Here is a 21,440-nt window from a genome sequence, read left to right as displayed (position 1 = left end):
CTTGGCCAGCCGGCAAACAGCCATCAGCCCCTCACCCAAGCTGGCCAGGCACCCCAGTGGGGACCCCCAGCCTGAAGAGGGCATGGCCAGCCTGAAAACAGCCCTCAGCTCCTCACCCAGACTAGCCACACTCCCATGGGGTGAGGGTCCCTGCTGGGGGCTTGGCCAGCCTGCAAACAGCCATCAGCCCCTTACCCAGCCTGGCCAGGCACCCCAGTGGGGCCCCCACCCTGAAGGGGGTGTGGCCAGCCTGAAAACCCCTCAGTCCCTCACCCCGTCAGTAGGGGTCAGTTGGAGGTGATCAGGACAGTGGGGATGGGGCAGTTTGGAGTGAGCAGGCCAGCAGGGGGGCAGTTGGGGGTGAGCAGGCCAGTGGGGAGGGAAAGGGGGGGCAAGCAGGCCGGCAGGGGAGGCAGTTTGGGGGCAAGCAGGCCAGCGGCGGGGGGCAGTTGGGGCGAGCAGGCAGGCAGGTGAGCAGTTAGGAGCCAACAGTCCCGGATTGCGAGAGGGATGTCCGACTGCCGGTTTAGGCCCGATCCCTGTAAACCAGCAGTAGGACCTTCAAGGGGGTCCAAGATTGGAGAGGGTACAGGCCGGGCTGAGGGACACCCCCCCCCCCCCCGTCCCCTGTGCATGAATTTTGTGCACTGAGCCTCTAGTATATTTATGAAAAACAAAAACAAAAAACTTATCTCTGAACTAGGGGCCCCATGCATGAATTCGTGCGCCTTGAAAGGAATTGTGGGCTGGGAGGCTGCAGTGGGCACAGGGGTGGGTCTCGGCCCATCTTCCGTTCCCACCACGGCCCCTCCCACCGCAGCCCTTGGTCTCCTATCTGTCGGCAGCCCCCCTCCCGCTGCCACCGCTCCCACGGCTGACGGACAGCCCCACTCCTACCGCTCCCAAGCGCTGACAACATTGGCCCCGCTTGCACCCGCTAACAGTGGGGAGCGATTGGGGCAGGTGTGAGCAGGGCCGGCACCATCAGCGGGTACAAGCGGCGTCTGCTGCCCCCATCATCCCTCAGGAGCAAGGGGAAGTGGAGAAGCCCTCAGGGGCGATTGGGGCCAGCAGCCACTGCTCGCACCCGCTGACGGCACGGAGAGATCAGGACCGGCACCAGGTGCCAACAGTGGGTTTGAGCAGCGGCTCCATCAGCGGATGTGAGTGGGGCCGGCGCCGGCAGCAGGTGCAAGAGCCCAGCAAGACTGCGGTGCGCGAGAGCCCAGCGGGGGCAGGACCGCGGCACGCGTGAGCAAAGAATTTTCAGTAACCACCAGAGGCTCTCCCCGATGACAGTGACCGGCGCCCCGCCTTGGTCTGGCACGCCTGCTCACCTGTTTCACCATCCCACCACGGCTGATGCCCTCCATGTTCCGCGCTCTGTCACCTGCTGCCGACTCCCGCCATGTTCTACGCGCGCCCCCTGGTGGTCAGCGCACATCATAGTGACCGGTTGTTCGGTTCCACCATTTGGTCTGTTTGCATGTTAGGGTTTTATTTATATAGATTGTCATCACTATTAGGATAGTGACTGATTACTCATTTGACCTTTCCTCTGAAATCCCCTTTTGGAATTTTTCAAGGGTGTGTAACCAAAAGGGGTAATATCCAAAGAAAAATGTTATCTTAGTTTGAGTTATAGTTGTTTCATGTTGAAAGTGCTTGCCTTTTATTTTTTCTCCTTTTCCTTTATCTCCAAACATTTAGTAACTGATGAAGCAGATATATGTTAGCTCTTAGATCAAGCATGTCAAACTCCCGGCCAACGGGCTGCAAGCCTCGTTTAAATAAAAGGCATGCAGCCAGCCGGCCGTGAGTTTGACATGCTTGCCTTAGATTATTGATGACATGGAAAAACTTAGTTTAAGGGGTAGGAAAATGAAACAGTTGCAGATTTAATGATATTTTAAACAGTTACTTTTAAACAGTTATTTTTGGGCTGCTATTTGTTATCCCTTCCTGTCTTTTTAAATTTTTTAATATAATTTTAAAATTTGATCTTAGAGGGGGGGAGGCGGGAGAGAGAGAGAGAAAGAGAGAGAAACATCAATGTGATAGAGAAACATTGATTCATTGCATTTTGTACATGCCCTGACAGGATGGAACCTGCAACCTGGGTTATGTGCCCTGAGCAGAAATCGAACCTCCCACCTCTTAGTATTCCGGGCCGATGCTCCAACCAAGTCACACTGGCCAGAGCCCTTCCTGCCTTTTTACACTTAAAAAAATGGTTTAGGTATCTTCTTGATAAAGAGAAGGTTGAGCCCTGCCTGGTGTTGCTCAGAGTTTAGAGCATTGACCTGTGAACCAAAGGGTCACAGGTTTGATTCCCGGTCAAGGACACGTACCTGGGTTGGGGGCTCACCTCCTGACCCTGGTCAAGGTGGGTATAGGAGGGAACCAATCCATGTGTCTCTCTCACATTGATGTTTCTCTCGCTCCCCTCCTCGCTCCCTCCCACTCTCCCTCAATGGGAAAAATATCCTCTGGTTAGGATTAACAAAAAGAGGGAGAGAGAAGGCTGAGTCTCTTAGTTGAAAAGTGACCATTTATTTTGCTGTATGGCAAAACTCCTAAAACTTGGTTGTTTAAAATTATTTACTATTTCTCATGATTTTGTGCATCCTCGGCTATATTTGATGTCAGCGGAGTCACTCGTGCAGTTGCATTGAACTAGGAGTTTGGCTGGGCTGGAACCATCCAAGGCAGCCTCGTTCTCCTCTATATGGCTTCTCACTCCATTTGGTGTCTCATCTTTTGGTTCTCTCACCACATGCTCTCTCGTTATTCCATATTCTAGCCTAAGCTGCTTATATGATAACTGGATCCCAAGATTGTAGCTGCCAGTCCTTAAGGCTTAGATCTGGAACTGGCATAGCATTAATTATTTCTGCCATGTTCTCTTGGTCAAAGCAAGTCAAGGCTAGCCCAAATTCAGAGGAAAGGGAAATAGAGTCTGCCTCTTGATAGGAAGATTGGCAAAGAATTTGTGACCATCTTTAACTCACCACAGAATGTATGGGGCAATGAATTGGATGCCTGTGGAGGGAGATCTTATTGGAGGTGAATAACAATTTTTTTAACTGGTTAGATTTGTGATACTATATGTATAGAGAGTAGAGTAATACGTAATTGGATTCTGACATGTTTCCTTTGAAGTGATGAGGATGGACATTTTATACCAGTACTATCAAATTTTTCTTATGTGAAGTCAACTAGGGGCAGAAATTAAATGCTTTTCTGAAAACTTTATATACTTGTGAGTGAAGCAAAAAGATGGGGCTGTTCTGAGAAAACTGGTTCAGTGCTATTGCAGAGACAAGGTAGTGATATTGATTACCTTTGCTTTTTAAAGATTTTGGGTTTACTAAAGAGTTCCTCTACATTCTTGCAGAGAATAGGAGTATAGTGCTGTTACATTTTTACCATTGGACCAGATGCACAGTAAATGCTTACCATATATTTAATGTAATATTTGTAATTTATAGATAGATATGTGTGTAATTTTTTTGGAAGGTATATAAGTTCTGTGTAATTTGATTGCATACAGAATAAATTCCATTACAAAAAATGAAAGGAGGTATCCAGGTTTGTTTTTTATCTTATTTTGTTGTAGTCAACATCATTAAAATCATGGCTTCAAAAGATAAATTTTCTTAATTCTAGTTTATTCCCAACTGGGCCTACTGCTATGATTCATCCATAATAAAGTAGCAGTTTGTTACTGGAGTCATTGTATACCAGTGGTTCTCCAGGAGTGGGTGGAAATGTCTGCAAACATCTATGGTTGTCACAACTGGAGGGTGATACTGGCATAGAGTGGTTAGGAGGCCAGGTTTGCTGCTAAACATCATATATTGATTGCACAGAACAGTCCCTCATAACTATGAGAATTATCTGAGCCAAAATGTCAATAGTTGCCAAGGTTGAAAAAACCTGTCGTATACTATAGAATGAAAATTTCTTTTGCCAGTCTTTTTGGTGTCCATATATATATATTTTTTCCTTTAAGTGTGTGACACAGAAGCTCCTATACTCTCTATTTCAGAACCAGTTGGGTTAAGTTCTTGTGTTCTTAAGTTCAAAGTGGCTCTATCAAGTACCTGTTATCAGAGGCTGGAGTTGATATGCTTTTGCTCTGGTGAATAGCTTTGCTTGAATCTATAGAAGATTTATGAACATTTGTAATAAGAGGTACTTCTCTCTGTACCTGTATGTAGATACAGAGAGAAATATTTCTATTGGATGTTTGTATGCTTGTTGTTTATAATATAACCTGACAATAAATGATCTTACAGTGAATCATTCCTGGTAACAACTAAATATATGGTGGTTAGCCAAATTCTGAGGTATTTTGACACTGTTGAATTTTGGGGTGTTGTAATGGTAGTCTTGTAACAGAATTTGTTTTAATATTAATTCTTTTATATACACAGGTAAAAAACTGGGTCAAAGAATTGCGGAAAATGTTGGGAAATGAAATCTGTTTATGTATAGTTGGTAAGCATCATTACTTTTTAAAAATCTCCTTTGTTTTTCTTAATGCTTTGTTAAAGAATAGTCAACCAGTAATTCTCATGTTAAAATTATATGAGAAAAGAAGAATGGCATTTTAATGCATAATGTTTTAGAATAATTTAGTATTTGAAAGTGCTCTTTTAGGAGATTCAAACTCTGTACCTCACGGAATGCCTTGGGGAACAAATGAGAAGCTAAACATGTAAGGCTTTAAGTCCCCAGCCTTGTTTCAATTTGACTTTCACTTTTTCACCATAAGATTTTATTTAGAAAATAAGTTCAGGAACTAAAATTAAAACCGATTACTTAAGCTAGTGTTCTTATTCTCTACTATACATTTAACTATATACATTTTTAAAAATCCTCATCTGAGAGCATGCTTAGAGAGAGGGAGGGAGGGATAGATGCTGCAAGTTAGGCTAGATGGCAGGAATGTTTCAGAACTGAACACTGAGATAGTAGGCTATATAGGAGTTTGGGGCCAAAGTTGCAGCTAGTCATTAGTGTGTTTGGCCTGCCTTTGTGTGGTATATGGGACTTGCTGGGGATAGAAGAGGCTATGATTATTAACAAATGAATATTTGAGTATTTAGAATTGGGATTATCTCTTGGAAGAGAGAAAGAAATGGCTAATATATACTCAAAGAAGTCTCAAGAGCTTGTTACTTGACCAAGTTATAAAGTAACATTTTTTAAAAACTAGGTAAATAAGCTTATAAATATTAAGCTTAATTAATGTAAACTGTATATTCTTCATGTTCAAATTATAAGAAGGTTTAGGAATATTGTGTCTGGTAGCTTACTACTACAAGTAGGGTAAAATATTCATATTTAATGTTATATACTGTTTATTAATGATTGGTATAAAGTATAAAAAGCTCACTCTCGTTTCTTTCCTATTGGCAAATGTGACATGGGATTTTAATTGTAATTCAGAGTTGGAAGAATTTGGAGAGCCCATTTATCACAAAAGGAAAATTTCACAGTTAATGAAGTCATATCACCAGTACCTTAGAAGCCTCACCTGTGCTTCTTTCTTATCCCCACATTACCCAGCTGCCTTCTCCTCACCATCTCCTACTGCCAAACACTATCTTGACTTTTTACTTAATGGATTAGTTTTGTTTTGAATTTTATATAAATGTAATCATAGATAATGAACTCTTTTGTGTCTGATTTCTTTGGCTTTACATGAAGTTTGCCAGATTTCTCTGCATTCTTGTATATAGAATTCATTTTATTCTCTTTGCTATCTAATACTTTATCCTGTTGAATATTCTACAGTTTATCCTTTTGCTATTGATGAACATTTGCATTATTTTTTTCACCTAGTGATGTTCATTCTATTCTCTGCAGTAGTTCTTTTGTTTTATCATTAAATTCAAAATAATAATACCTCACAAGATTGTGGTGGAAGATTAGATATGATTTGGAGAACACTTAGCATAATGAAGGCATTGGACAAATATTTGTTCCTTTTCCTGAACATAAGACAACCTTTCAAACCTTTGAAGCCTGCTTGGATAGTTCACCTACAGTCTTATATTCTTGGTCTTCAACTTTTTTTATTGTTCTAACTTCCAAACATTTTCATCATCCTAATTATTTTTTATGGGTTTATTTCAATGTATCAGTGTGCCTCCTACGCTTAAAATGAATCCTAGAATCAAACACTATTGAGCCAGTGTATACGTACATGGCTCTCTTTCTTTCTTTCTTTTTTTTTTTTTAAATCCTCACTGTCCTGCCAACATTGCCCAAGATTGTATACACTTGTTAGTCATGTCAGGTCAGTGTCTCTTTTTATGTAGATTATAGATAACAAAAATCTGAATTCCTTTTTTATAAATATTGCTCTTTTGTCAGTCTTTTCCAATCTTGTTCTTCTATAATTGTTATTTAAGCCTAAGTATAGGAATTTCAACTTATGTTTCTGAATAGGTGTAAATTAGATACTGAGCCTTCTAGGTCTTTATCTAAGCCTCTGATAATGTGTTAACCAATAATAGAGAACTTCATATCTCACTGGCAGAGAATTTTTTCCCCTCTAGGTTTTAATTCATTGATTACCATCTTATTTGCTCTATTTGATAGTATTTTGGTTTTAGTCTGCCCGTAACATTTGTATGTTTGTTAAATATTTATTATTTTTATTTTTACTACTTTAAAAAAATTTTTTTTAAGCAAGAGATGAAGGGAGAGGGGGAGAGAGAAACATAGATGTGAGAGCAAAACATCAATAGACTCTCTCTTGCATGCTCCCAACCAGGGGTCTAGCCCAAAACTCAGGCATGTGCCCTTACCAGGAATTGAGCTGGCAACCTTTCCATTCATGAATGACACCCAACCAACTGAGCCACATCTGCCAGTGCCAAATATTTATTATAATAAGTTATTTATTGAGTGCCAGGTACTTTTCTAAGAACTATATATTTATTATTTCATTTACGCCTCCTGACAATACTGCAAGGGAGGTATTGTTACCATTTCTATTTTACACCTGAGGAAATGGGCTTGGAGAGCTTGATACTTTACAAAATACATAGCTAGTTGGAGATAGACTTGGGATTTTAAGTAGGGTCTGTCTGTTACTTCAAGCCCATATCCTTAATCAACATTATATATTGCTTACTATGTACCAGGCTTTGGGAATTTTGTGTAGTGAATAAGTAAACAAAATAAATAATGCCTTTGTTTTCTCAGAGTTCAGGGAATTGGGCCTGAACTGGCAGTCGGACATCCTCTCACAATCCGGGACCACTGGCTCCTAACTGCTCACCGGCCTGCCTGCCTGATCGCCCCTAACTGCCTCTGCCTCTGCTGGCCTGATCGCCCCTAACTGCCCCCCCCCCCTGCCAGCCTGGTTGCCCCCAACTGCCCTTCCCCACCTCCGCTGGCCTGGTCATCCCTAGCTGCCCCCCCCCCAACCGGCCTGGTCGCCCCTCCTGCCCCCCACTGGCCTGGTTGCCCTCAGCTGTCCCCCCCCCCCCAGCAGCCTGGTCACCCCCAACTGCCCCCCTTCCCCACCGGCCTGGTTGCCCCACGCAGCCTGCTGTTCAGTCGTTTGGTCGTCCCTCACTAACCCCCCTGCTGGCCTGGTCGCCCCACACAGCCTTTTGTTCAGTCGTCTGGTTGTCCGTCTGGTTGTCGCGGTCATGATGGCCTCTGGCTTTTTATATATTAGGATGATAAATGCTATGAAGGATGGAGTACTACAGAGTGCTGTGATAGTTCAGAAGCAAATTTAACTAAATTTAGGGGGTCAAGGGTTAGGGGAAGATTTCCTAGAGCAGTGATGGCGAACCTATGACACGTGTGTCAGCACTGACACGCGTAGCCATTTCTGATGACACGTGGCCGCTGAGGCGGCCGCATGCCGAGGATGAAACGTTTGCGAAATAATGTTTTTTCCTCAAAGTGACACACTACCCGAGTTATGCTCAGTTTTTTGGCGAAGTTTGACACACCAAGCTCAAAAGGTTGCCCATCACTGCCCTAGAGCATTGGGTTAACTAAGTTAGCTAGATGGAGCCAGCAGCATGGTGGTAGAAAGTATCTATCATGGGTTTTAACTCTCTCATAACAAGATTGATTTTCCATTTGATCATTCACTGTAATGAATATGGCTAATCTTAGTAACTACTCTTTATTGAACATGTATTGTATGCTAAGCTTAGTACATATATCATATTTTCACATCAGCCCTACAAAGTTTGTTAACTATATTTGTACAAAGTAAGACTAAGAGAGGTTAAGTAATTTGCCTGAAATCTTATAGCCATGAAATGAGCCTGGACTTAACAAATTTTCTTCAGATTTAAAAGGCTTTTGAAAGCTTATTACTAGACCAGCCACCGTCCAACTTAAGCAAAATATGGTTCTGGCTCTTTATTAGGCCCTCTGCTCTTAAGTCAAATATGTGTTTTTAAAGAAGATAAAGTTTTTACTATTCTTAACAGGGTGGCTTTTTTCCCTCCCTCTCCAGTAGCTTTAGCCTTTTTTTTTAAATCTTTCTAGTACTGTACTTGCAAGTAGGTGTGTTTTATCCTTGTTTTCAGGTGTTTTAAGCCTATTAGACAGTTTCCTATTAGCTGCTCCATCATACTGAAACAGATATGAGCCTTAAAGCCTTAATCCTTTAGCTGTCTTGCTTTTAAAAGAATATAGGAACTAAAAAGGTTTTGAGCTTTGGAAAGGAATACGTTACTAACAAGCAGTTTTCTGTGACTTAGTCTGTGTTTACCCAATCCATCATGAACACTGATTGCTCAAAGAAATAGTAGTTATTTCATAGAGGGATTTAAAAAGTTTTGTTTAAAATAATAAGTAATTAAAATAGCTATTTTAATAACTGGATTTATTAAAGTTAGTTAAGTTTAAAATGTTACTAAATAATAAAACTAATTTGCCCCAAGTAATCATTTGAGGCAGTATGCTTTCTATTCTCATTTAAAAAAAATAGATATTGATAATTCAGATGGAATTTGGGGGAAAAAAGGGGGGTGCAAAAAGATCTAGGAAAAAACCCATCTAGGGTTTTATTTAATTGGAACAAAGGTCCTGCTACCTCTAGGAGGCAATGTTGTTTTATCTTTTTAAGAGTGACAGAATATTGTGCCTTTGTTTGTTGGAGCCACTGGCCACTAGGTGGTGCTTTTTGCATTCTTATAGCATAAATAAAACTTTTTTCTTTGGTGACTGTTGAATATATTGGCTGTAATATTCAGCAATTTAAAATTTTTATTGAAAAAGTTTAATGTAGGAAATCAGAACTAAAATGTATCTTCCTGCTGAGGTAGACAAGTAACTGTTCAAAGGGGAAGAATTCATTACTAAATTTGTTGATACCTACTGAGCTTTAGACTACTTCCTGCCCTCTCATCCTTAGATTATGGAGTCAGGTAGTTGATTGCAGTTGCTTACAATTAGGTGCTCAGATCATTTGAGGTCCTTTACATGTAGAACCTCTGGGCTTATACTTCTCAGTTCTAAGCATTGCATCTTTCATCAGGTGCTTTTATTTTACTTCAGTGCACTTCTAGATTCTCTAAGGCCCTAAGAAGAAGAACTTTATTTACAAGGTTTCCTTTCGTCCCCTCCCCCCCCCAAGTCATAATAGAAAAAATTAAAATATTGTTTGAAGTGTCCTTCCTTAGGGTATTTTCCCCCATTCCTATCTGTTATTTCCATTACCTTTAGCACTTGGTGTGTCCAGCCAACTCACTTTTACTTCTATCCTGCATTTAATAAGGAATCTGCATTTTGCAGTGTCTTCACTTTTGTTCTGGTGGCTTTTTACCATAATCTCAGTTTGGTTCCCTTGTTTAACCTTTTGCACTCGGATGTTGAGTGCAAATTACTCTTTGAATGTATCAATAATTTGAAATATAAAAAAATCCAAATAAATAAGTTTGTATGAAAAGAAACTCCAGTTTTTTATTCTACTGCCGCGCTTTGTAAAATCTGGGGTATTTAAAAAATTAAATCCCGAGTAGAATAAAGGAATCGAGAAAAAAGCGAGCGAGTGCAAAAGGTTAAGGAGGGCTAAATTTATTTTCAGTAATTTTAAATTTGTATGATGTGCGCATATATTTTTTTTCAGTTACCATTGACATAAAATATATTAGTTTCAGATGTACAACATAGTTATTAGACATTTATATAACTTAAGAAGTGATCACCTCAATAGGTCTAGTACCCATCTGACACCATACATAGTTATTACAATATTATTGACTATATTCCATATCCTGTACTTTATATCCCTATGACTCTTTTTATAACTGGCAATTTGTACATCTTAATCCCTTCCACTTTTTCACTTATCCCCCTAACTCTATCTGGCAATCATCCTTTTTTTTCTCTTTGTGAGGTTTTTTTCCTCTGTATCTGTGAGTTTGTTTCCGTTTTGTTCAGTTATTTTGTGGTTTAGATTCCACATAAGTGAAATCATATGATATTTGTCTTTCTCTTTCTGACTTATTTCACTTAGCCTAATACTCTCTAGGTTATAATGTGCATGTACTCTATTAAGTTCTCTCATGTTTTTAAAACAAAAAGTATAGTTTCCTCCTCTGTGGTGGTGAAGTGCATAAAAAGCCATACAATTAATGCTTTCTTTATCCAGTTTATATCATCCAGGGAACCAAAACACTCTTAGGATCCAAGAGGCTAGCCTAATATAATTTTGTGAACAATATGGTAGCCTTGCTTAATTATTGACTGACTCTGAAGTTGATTGGGGACCATTTACACTTGGCTAAGAAACATAGGTTTATACCTAGGTTCCCTAGTGATCTTCGACTCTGTAATACTGTGAAACAAGGAATAGTGACCATCTCTTTGAAAACGTTATTTTCTCTGACAGACTACAGCTTCAGGAATGCTATGCATTGAGCCATTTGAGGCATTCACCTTGATAGATATGATCAACCCTCATGTCGTAAGGGTTATGTTTATAATTTTAAGACATTTAGAAGTCTGATGGGGGTTTGTATTACTTTTCCAGGTGATAAAAGTTGTAATTGTGTATTTAAAATTGGCTTAATTTTGTTATAATAATGAATTAATATTAAAGATTGGCATTTACTTTTTCAAATTAGGTAATAAAATAGACTTGGAAAAGGAGAGACATGTGTCCATACAAGAAGCAGAATCGTAAGTGTTATCCCTGCCATCCTCCCAATGACACCCCCTCCTCCCCCAACAATCACTCCCCAGTAGAAATCTTCCTCTTAGCAGTGTGCTTTACCATTTAGGTATTACTCAAATGTCTGGTTTGTGGTTTTCTAATGTGTTTTTTTTTATTAATTGATTTCAGAGAGAGAAGGGAAAGGGAGAGAGAGATAGAAACATCAGTGATGAGAGAGAATTATCGATCGGCTGCCTCTTGCATGCTCCCCACTGGGGATCAAGCTCGCAACCCCAGCATGTGCTCTGACCAGGAATTGAACTGTGACTTCCTGATTCATGAGTTGATGCTCAACCACTGGGCCACACCAGCCTTGCTCAAATGTCTTAATATAGATTGAACTATTGGATTCAGTGAAGCATGTTAACATTGGTAATTTCTAGACTTTTGGCTGTACCATGGTATATAAAGATAATCTACTCTCACATTTCAGTAAAAAATATAAAATAATGCATAAGAAAGCTATCATGATCAAATAGTGTGTCACAAAAACTTTTAAAATATTTGGGTTCCAAGTTAACTTATAAAAATTTTAAATCTTGTTAATTTGTGCTCATTTAAAAGTTGGTTGAATGTACAGAGATGTGAAACAGCTATATATAATCTTTTTTATTTTATTATTTTAAAAAAATATGTATTTTTTTAAATTGATTTTTAGAGAGAGAGAAAAGGAGAGGGAGAAAGAGAAACATAGATGTGAGAGTGGGACATCAATCGGCTGCCTGGGTTGCTTCCTGCACACCCCCACAGGAGATCGAGCCCAAAGCCCAGCGTGTGCCCTGACTGGAATTGAATAGGCAACCTCTTAGTACTTGGGCCAACTGCTCAACCAACTGAGCCACACCGGCCAGGGCTATAATCTTAATTTTATTAAATCTGGGCTAATTAAAGGTCATTAAATTTGGTACTATGAAAAAATTCACATAGCCGTCGTGACAAAAATATGAGAAATATTTTTTACATTGGTCATTGATATTATTATTTTTTTAAGGTATGCAGAATCTGTGGGAGCAAAACATTATCATACATCAGCCAAACAGAACAAAGGAATTGAGGAACTCTTTCTTGACCTTTGTAAAAGTAGGTATATTCAGATTTAGTATATTTAGAAATGGCTTTTTAAAATATTCATAATATTTCTAAAGTGATGTTTTACAGTCTCCATTAATGACCACATTGATGATTTGTCACATCTACCATTACTTCTATTTACTTAATGTTTTTCTTTAACTCCTTTCTTTCTTTTTTACTATTGTCTAAAGTTTTACATGTGTCTCCTTTTTCCCCAGTTGACTCCCCACCCCCCCCCAGCCATTTCCACCCCAGGCAAGCCCCCACCACCCCAGTGTCTGTGTCCATTGAACTCCTTTCTTTTTTATATATATTTTTATTGATTTCAGAAAGAAAAGAGAGAGAGAGAGAGAAGAAACATCAATAAGAGTGAGAATCCTTGATCAGCTGCCTCCTACTGGGGATCGAGCCCACAATCCGGGCTTGTGCCCTGACCAAGAATCAAACCCTGACCTCCTTATTCATAGGTCGATGCTCAACCACCTGAGCCACACCAGCTGGGCAAGAGGTTTTATTTGTTTTATTTATTTATTTTTTATTTCAGAGAGGAAGAGAAAGGGAGAGAGAGAGAGAGAGAGAGAGAGAGAGAGAAACATCAATGATGAGAGAGAATCATTGATCTGCTGCCTCCTGCACATCCCCTACTGGGCATCGAGTCCACAACCCTGGCATGTGCCCTTGACCGGAATCGAACCCAGGACCCTTCAGTCTGCAGGCCAATGCTCTATCCACTGAGCCAAACCAGCTAGGGCAAGAGTTATTTTTAAACAAGAGTTCTTATCTTTTAAAAATCATTAGAATAATTTATGAATAAAATTATATATATGGGATTTGATTCAAAATAATGGTAAGGATGCTTGCCAGGTATGGATGAAATTGTGTGATGGACATATGGATTTTCATTATGCTATTCTTTCCAATTTTATGTATATGTTTGAAATTTTCTATTATTAAAACGTTGCTTAAAGAGAGAAAGGAAAATGTTTGTTTATAGCCGAAACCGATTTGGCTCAGTGGATAGAGCGTCGGCCTGCGGACTGAAAGGTCCCGGGTTCGATTTCGGTCAAGGGCATGTACATTGGTTGCGGGGCACATCCCCAGTGGGGGGGTGTGCAGGAGGCGGCTGATCGATATTTCTCTCCCATCGATGTTTCTAACTCTCTATCCCTCTTCCTTACTCTCTGTAAAAAATCAATAAAATATATATATTTTTAAAAAGTAATCTGTTTAAAAAAAATGTTTGTTTATATACACTGAGTGGCCAGATTATTATGATCTCTGAACGCATAATAATCTGGCCATTCAGTGTATATCCTCCTATATAATAAAAGGCTAATACGCAAATTGTCCCCTCGACCAGGAGTTCGACCAGCAGGCAGGCCGGCCAACCACCCATATCCCCTCCCCCTGGCCAGGCTGGCCGGACCCCACCCATCCACGAATTCATGCACCGGGCCTCTAATACACACACACACACACACACACACACACACACACAGTGGCTGGCCGGACCCCACCCATCCACGAATTCATGCAGCGGGCCTCTACACACACACACACATACACACACACACACACACACACACACACAGTGGCCAGATTATTATGCGTTCAGACATAATAATAATCTGGCCACTCATTGTATACCCTGAAAGTCATTTCTCATATCACCAATAAAATACATAATGGTTTTTCTCTATAGAAAAATGTACATGTACGCAAACTTTGAAGTAAATTTCAGTTCTATGAAAACCTGAAAGTCATTTATAATTGTTCTAGAGTAATAACTTTCTAAGTGAAGTGCCCTTAGCAGCAGCAATACTTCAGACTGTGTTAGAAATGCTGCAAATTCTTGGGCCCTACCCCAAACCTAATGAATCAAAATCTAAGGAGGTGGTGCCCAGAATCTGTGTTTTAACAATTCCTCTGTATGATTCTGATGCACACTAAAATTTGAGAAGCACTGCTGTATATACCAATCCCTTGGGGATCCTATTAAAATGGGTCTGGTGGGGTCTGAGCTTCTCATTTCTGACCCAACTGGTGATGATGCTGGTCCTCCCTCAGACTGTACTTTGAGTACTATGCTCTAGATCTGACTTATAAATGTTTTAGTCACATGTCTTTATAGAAAGTTTTTAACATTCCCCATATGTTTATTTAAAAATACAGAACATACACAAGTATAAATATATTTTGTACATTACAAAACACATAAATAGATAATTTTAAAGCTTGAGGAAAACTATTTAGAAGTTAGAATTGGTAACATTTTCTAATTTCATCTCAGTGGATTGTTCCACAACTTCAATTTGGAAACCATTGTTCAAGAGCAGTGTCTCAACCCAAATTTAAGAACCCTTGTTCTGTTTTGAGAATTCCCTCTGTTTGTTCCTTATCTTTTCGAATATGTATTTTGCAGTTACTTACTCCTAATCTATGTCTTGTATTTTCATTTTTCTTAACTGTGTCTCTTAAAGAGCAGAAGTTCTAAATTTTAATGAAGTCTGATTTATTAGTTACTCTTACGATTTCTGATTTTTGTGTCTTATATGAGAAATCTTTGCCTAACTCAAGGCACAAAGATTTTCTCCTATAGAGATTTCTTCCTATGTTTCCTTTTAGAAACTTTGTTTTATGTTTTACATTTAGGTCTATAATTCATTTTTTGTTAATTTAGCATTTGGTGAGAGGTATAAATTGAGGCTTATTTTTTTACATATAACTGTTCAGTTCCAGTACTGTTTTCTTGAAAAGATTATCCTTCATTGAATAATCTTGGCACATATGTCAAAAATCAAGTGACCATGGGTCTGTATCTGGACTCTGTTCCACTGATCTCTGTATTTCTCCTTGCACTAATATCTGTCTTCATTAGAATAGCTTTCTATTGTATCTTTAAATTAGATAGCATGAGTTCTCCAGATTTGTTGTTCTTCATGTTAAACTCTTTTATCTTTCAAATATGCATTACTAGTTGAAGAATAAATCTTGTACCCTAAGTATCACTTGTTCTTGGAATGATTTGGACATCTTTGACATATTTCTAAGTACATTTGAAAAATCTTAAGGATTACACTTATATACTTAAGGATTATACTCATTTGTTCAAGCCAAAAAAATTTTTTTCCTATGTCATTGTGGCCATTATATATCTAGACAAATAAACTTGCTGTTAATTTTTTAAACTTGCAGGAAAAGCTGTTTAGTGAGCTGACAAAATGTTTATTATATTTAGTTTCTTTTTTGGTTTAAAGTCAGAAATGGCTATCATGGTGGTATACTGAAATTATAGAAAGAGAAAATTCTAAGATTGTAGTCTTAAATAATTTCTGCTTTCTTCCTCTCTTAGGGATGATAGAAACAGCACAAGTGGATGAGAGGGCAAAAGGCAATGGCTCCAGTCAACCAGGAGCTGCCAGGCGAGGTGTACAGATTATTGATGATGAACCTCAAGTCCAGAGCGGTGGTGGAGGGTGCTGTTCTTCTGGATAACTGTTCACACCTCAGAAATTAAAACAAACTGTGGATCATTGCCCTCAACATGAAGACTGCCATATTCCAAGTCACATTATTTTACCAATGGAATTATAGAATTAACAGTATTTTAAATTACGTTTATAACACTGCAGAGACCTTAAGTGCTAAACTTAGTGGAGTTTGTGACCAGAGAATTGGCATTTTCTACAAATGTTAACAAAGCAATTACCAATGGCCTTTTTACATATTTTTTTCTTTAATAAGGAATAATATGCATGTAGAAAAGACCTACTTAAAGGCTTCATTTATATTCTTTTAAATCAAATCTTTATTTAATAACTTATATATGTTGTTGGAATGGTATACATTTTGCAGCCCTTTGTATTTTGTGGTAGTTTGAACTGTATCACTTCCAAACAGTAAACTGTTTTTGTTTTTTAATTAGCAAATACCCGAAGTACTATTTTTGCAGGGTTTGCACAAGCCCCTATAACTGTCTACTACTTTGATATAATCTATATACATCCTGTATGCTGAGCTGGTAAAATACATTGTAAATTACATATTAGATATTTTATCTGCTTTTACAAGCGCAAGGTGCAAAAATATATACAATAGTCTCATTGATGACTGTAAAGTGATTAACATTTGATGATAATGCCTAAGCTTTCTGACTGATATATAAAGATCATAGCTCCCTTCACTTTTGTCTTAACTTGAAAGTGGCGTGTTTAAATTTTCACAAATACTTTACTTGAATTATTGCTGTTGTCACATGTTTTGGCCTCTGTAAGTTCAATTGATGATCGAACAGCGGCATTTGCCTTTTGGTTTGGTTTGTTTTATTTGTGTCTGTTTGTTTGTTTGTTTGTTTTTATAAAAAAGATGACTTCTGCCAATTTTGCTTTAGAATGGTTATCTTAGAAATATTTGAGGGGAGCATGCTGAGTTTCACTTTTTCAGTGGCTTTAGTTTTCAGCTTCATATGAGAAGGGTTCATTGATGTAAGAAGAGAAAAAGGGGTCCCAGACAATAGCCACTCACCAAGACTAATTCATGCAGCATGTTAGTGGTAGTTTATGCTCCTGAGACAGCACTTTTAGATCTTTTGTGAGCAAGTCGTATTTGTTTAATGCTTGCCAGAGATGAACACAGAAAGTTTTGTTTAATTTTATAAGAGCTGTTCTGAGTTTCTGTGAAGGGAAACATTTCATGTAATGCAGTTACAGAGAACACTGGAAAGATTTATTATAAAATTATATTCTTGTATACTTTGTAAATTAGTCTCTCATTAGATTTTTTTTCATTAAGCATAGGACTGAACTTAAATTTGTTAATTTTAATATAATCAGGCACTGCTCACAGAAGGAACACAAATGGTAGACATTAACATAAATTGTTCTTGCTCTAATATATATATATTTTTCCATTTCTGTCATGCTTGGAAAACTAGTAAATGTTATGTCTAAGATAAAATGGAATGGTCCCTGGATTTACTTCTAATAAGAAGCAGTAGTATGCAATAAAGTTGTTAGCATGTGCAATTAAGAGGATATAAAGAAGTACTACCATATTTTTAAGTTAAAAGCTTAAACTTTTCCAGATGGGTTAAAAGTTGGATGAATTGATTTTATGATGTTAGAATTTTTACTTAGTATTAAGGATTCTGTGAGCCTTCGCTTTACCAATTTTTTCTTTTTAAATCTTTATTGTTAAAATTATTACATATGTCCCCCTTTTCCCCCATTGACCTCTTCTAGCCCGCCCTTGCCTCCAGTCACAGGCCTTCACCACCCTATTGCACTTTACCTTTTTTAATGATTGTCCTTGCCAAACTCAACAAACACATTGACCTCTGTTGTGTGTGTTTGGAGGGGTGGGGTAGGAAAAAGTCAGGGAGATAAGTTAAAGTTGTCTTCAGTGGCTGTACTCTGTAGTTTCTCGGTTTCCTGGAAGTTTGATGTTTATGCAGGGAATTGGGGAAGGTAGGGGGAATCATGAGTATAATAGAGGAAAATTGTTTTGGCTTTTAGTGCTAATAAAGAAAGCCTTGCCATTTCTACTGTTGTAGATGTAGATGGGAAGCAAGCTCTTTTCCATTGGCGTGAAATAGGTTTTTTAAAGTAGAGATGAAATTGAGCATTACTCCAAAAAAAATGATGTTATAAAACCTGATAACTGGAGAGCTGTGCTCTCAATTTTGACCTTTTAAAGTCCAAATAGGAACCTCTGCTCTGGAGTTGCCAGATAATTATTGGTGGGCCACAACCGCTCTTCCTGTTTTGTTTTGTTTCTTCCCCTCCTCCCCTATTCTCCCTTGGCTTCTGTGTAGTTTTCTTAACATCAAGCATTTTATTCTTTTTTAAACTTGTAATTTAAATTAATCCAATAGCAACAGTATAGTATTCCTGTCCTTACCCAGAAGCCCCAAAGGTCTTTAGAAGGGAATAGCGTGAAAGGGTAATGAAGACAAATCAGTTGTAATAGGTATACAAAGGAAAGGTAAAGAAATGATAGACCAAGGCTGAAGAAGTTTTTCCAATCTTTCTTCACATTTAATACATATTTTATGTTCCTATCCTTGTAATTGTGCTATTAGGAAGAAGACGCAAGTTACCATATGTAGTAAAAATAGGCAGAATCAATATATTTTTCAAATAGTAAGTATATACATTTAGTATATATAATTAAAAATTGGTTTAGTATTGTCATTAAAAATACCTAATATAATGTTAAAAGTATACAATCATTTCTGTAATGATGATGGCTATGCTGCTCCTTGTTTTGCTTTGATTATAGAGGAAGATTATCATTCTTTAAAAAATGTAGATTGCAGCCCTAGCCATTTTGGCTCAAGTGGATAAAGTGTTGACCTGAGGACTGAAGGGTCCTGGGGTTCAATTCTGGTAAAAGGCACATGCCTGGGTTGTGGGCTCGATCGCCAGTGTGGGGCGTGCAGAAGGCAGCCGATCAATGATTCTCATCATTGATGTTTCTATCTCTCCCTCTCCCTTTCTCTCTGAAATCAATAAAAATATGTAAAAAAAAATGTAGATTGCAACAATCTGGGGATAAATAGTAATCTGAAAAGAAAAAAGCATCATTATTGGATAAATATGAGTGAATTTCTTTTGTTCTAGGGATGTCTCCTGAAAATACCCTAGATCTATGGCTGTTACAGCTAAATTAAAATCTTTTTTATATATTAGCCATATATTATTAGTAATTACTTTTAACTTGGCCTTAAAGTAGGAAAGGAATGATAATCACGTTTAGATTTTCAATAAGAAAATAGAAACTTTGGGAACTAGAGAAGGGGGTAGTGAGGAGTAGATGTGAAACTATAACCTGACAATTTTTAAAAGTATTTTGAAAAATATGTTACCTTTATCACATAGTTCGTAAATAAGGCAAGCTGTGCATTGTGCCAAATATTTAGAATATTAAAAAAGAATTGTGAGGCTATTTCTTTTAATACACAATTTGCAATTTTCTGTATTATAAATGCTATCAAGAGTCCAGATCATTTTTCAGATAACAATTCATTGTCCAGATAACAATTTCCCCTTGTAATTACTATTTATCTCTAGAAGTGGTTTGATCTCTGCCTTTTACTTTTCAAATTTAACTTCTGTTTGCCATTATAATTTTCATAGGTTCTTTATAGAAACTGTGACAAAGAGGGAATACTTAATTGGAAACTGTAAGATGTTGGGATCTTCTGCAAGAGTGTAGATAGTAGTGACCAGCAGTAGTCTAACAATAATGTCTAAAGAGACTGAATAGATTATTTTTTTCCCTTATGTTTCATCAACATTTTTCACATTGATTTGCTTTATTTTTTTTATTGTTTATTACTTGATTTGCTTTATTTTTTTTATTGTTTATTACAAATAGTAGTACATATGTCTCCCTTTTCCCCCATTGACCTTCCCCTAGCCTCCCCTATCCCCAGCACATGCCCTCTCCCCCGCCCTCCCCCCAGTGTCTGTGTCCATTGGTTATCCTTTGAATAGATTCTCAAGTATTCTTTTCTAAATAACAAAATGCATTACCTAGATTTTCATAATTAAAAGCTGAGATTCATTGAACATACACATTTACTTGATTTTCTAATAGGCATTGATTCTAGTATGTTCTGTAATTTATAATCAACCAAAACAGTAATGTATTTGGTGTTGTGGGCCAAAATTCGATTCATCTGTCTGATTTTGATGGGTTTTCTCTTTTTAAGAAAACAGATTAATCACAACCAGAGAAAATTTTCCTAAATGTAAATAGTTTAGTATTAATCATATGTCATGAAAAAAATTATCAATATTCTTGGGTTTCCAATATCAAGCAAAAATGCTTCACTTCTAAACAAATACCACTTTAATATCTTCATAGACATTTAGCACTACTTGTACTACCTGGAGTATATAATATATACAGGGTTCCTCAAATATGCATACATACTTTGAATGATTATGAAGTCTGTTTAACATACAGTTTTTTTTCAGAATTTAAAAGAATCTACAGAAATGAATAATTTTTTTTGTCAGTGCATGTTTTCAAACTGATGACTGTTCATTGCTGCTAATGCAAAGAAATGGAATTGCAAACATTAAGAATTATTTTGTTTGGTACTTCTGTGCCCTCAACTCATCAACTATTGTCGGTTTTGTACCGTAAACTTTCATTAAAAAGAAGTATAGTGGCACATTAGGATACATTTTCTTCAAAGCTTAGTCTGCCTTCACCCATTATTTCAAATCAGTTAAACCTGAAAAGGAGTGAAAATTAAGTGAGTTATCAGCTTTTAAAGTGTGTATACATTTTGGAGGACACCCTATATTACTTTTGAGTATTAACTTTTCTACTGCAACATTTTCTCTGCAGTAGACAAATGAGCATTGCAAGTTAACGGTACACCCAGCAAGAAAGCATCTTGCCCTTTCCAGAAGCTGCACATATTTCCAAATGCATCACATTAAAAGCAGAAGATGGGCTTGCCTGCTTAAATGACCTTTATTCCCACTGTACCTTGGTTTTGATACTTCCTGGCAGCTGTATCATCTCTTCATTATTAGATGCTAAAGAAAAAGCAAATATGATTTTCTTACATTTGAACTTGTGTAGAGCAATGAGGGATAGGGATAAAGTATAATATTGAAAAATAGACAGTGGTATTTGGTAGCAAGCTATTTTAAGGAAGTCATTGTATGTAGTACTTCCTAGAAATGTGAAGTTCTTCAATAAAAATATAGATACTGTGAAAGTGCCCCTTAAGAACTCCCCTCCCAAATGGTCACCCTTGCTCTCTAATACATACTATTCAATTACTGTTTTGCAATATATATATATATTTATATACACACACACACATACACACATACACACACATATACATACATATACACACACATAGTTTTGTGGGACTTACAATTTTTACATGAATTGTTCTTACTATGCATATGTTTTGCAACTTGATTTTTTCTTACCAACATGCCTAGGAGCTCTTATCCTATATAACAAAAGGCTAATATGCAAATCAACCAAACAGCGGAATGACCAGTCACTATGACGCGCACTGACCACCATGGGGCAGACGCTCAATGCAGGAGTTTCCCCCTGGTGGTCAGTGCGCTCCCACAGGGGGAGCGCCGCTCAGTCACAAGCAAGGCTGATGGCTGGC

The 21,440-nt window shown here is 37.9% G+C and overlaps 1 protein-coding gene across 1 annotated transcript in view; it reads left to right on the top strand.

Annotated features, from left to right (window-relative positions):
* Positions 1-16,196, top strand: part of RAB21 (RAB21, member RAS oncogene family) — a 32,916-nt gene extending 16,720 nt beyond the window's left edge. Inside the window, exons 4-7 of the mRNA XM_008155545.3 lie at positions 4,440-4,503; positions 11,124-11,178; positions 12,204-12,292; positions 15,636-16,196. Coding sequence (XP_008153767.1) covers positions 4,440-4,503; positions 11,124-11,178; positions 12,204-12,292; positions 15,636-15,778 — 351 coding nt within the window. The 3' untranslated portion in view covers positions 15,779-16,196. The remainder of the gene's footprint in view (positions 1-4,439; positions 4,504-11,123; positions 11,179-12,203; positions 12,293-15,635) is intronic.
* The last annotated feature ends 5,244 nt before the right edge of the window (positions 16,197-21,440 follow it).

Source organism: Eptesicus fuscus, chromosome 7, assembly GCF_027574615.1.
Source record: "Eptesicus fuscus isolate TK198812 chromosome 7, DD_ASM_mEF_20220401, whole genome shotgun sequence".
Lineage (NCBI taxonomy): Eukaryota > Metazoa > Chordata > Mammalia > Chiroptera > Vespertilionidae > Eptesicus > Eptesicus fuscus.
The sequence above is the reverse complement of the archived record's forward strand: the minus strand, read 5'-3'. Positions and strand labels throughout refer to the sequence as shown.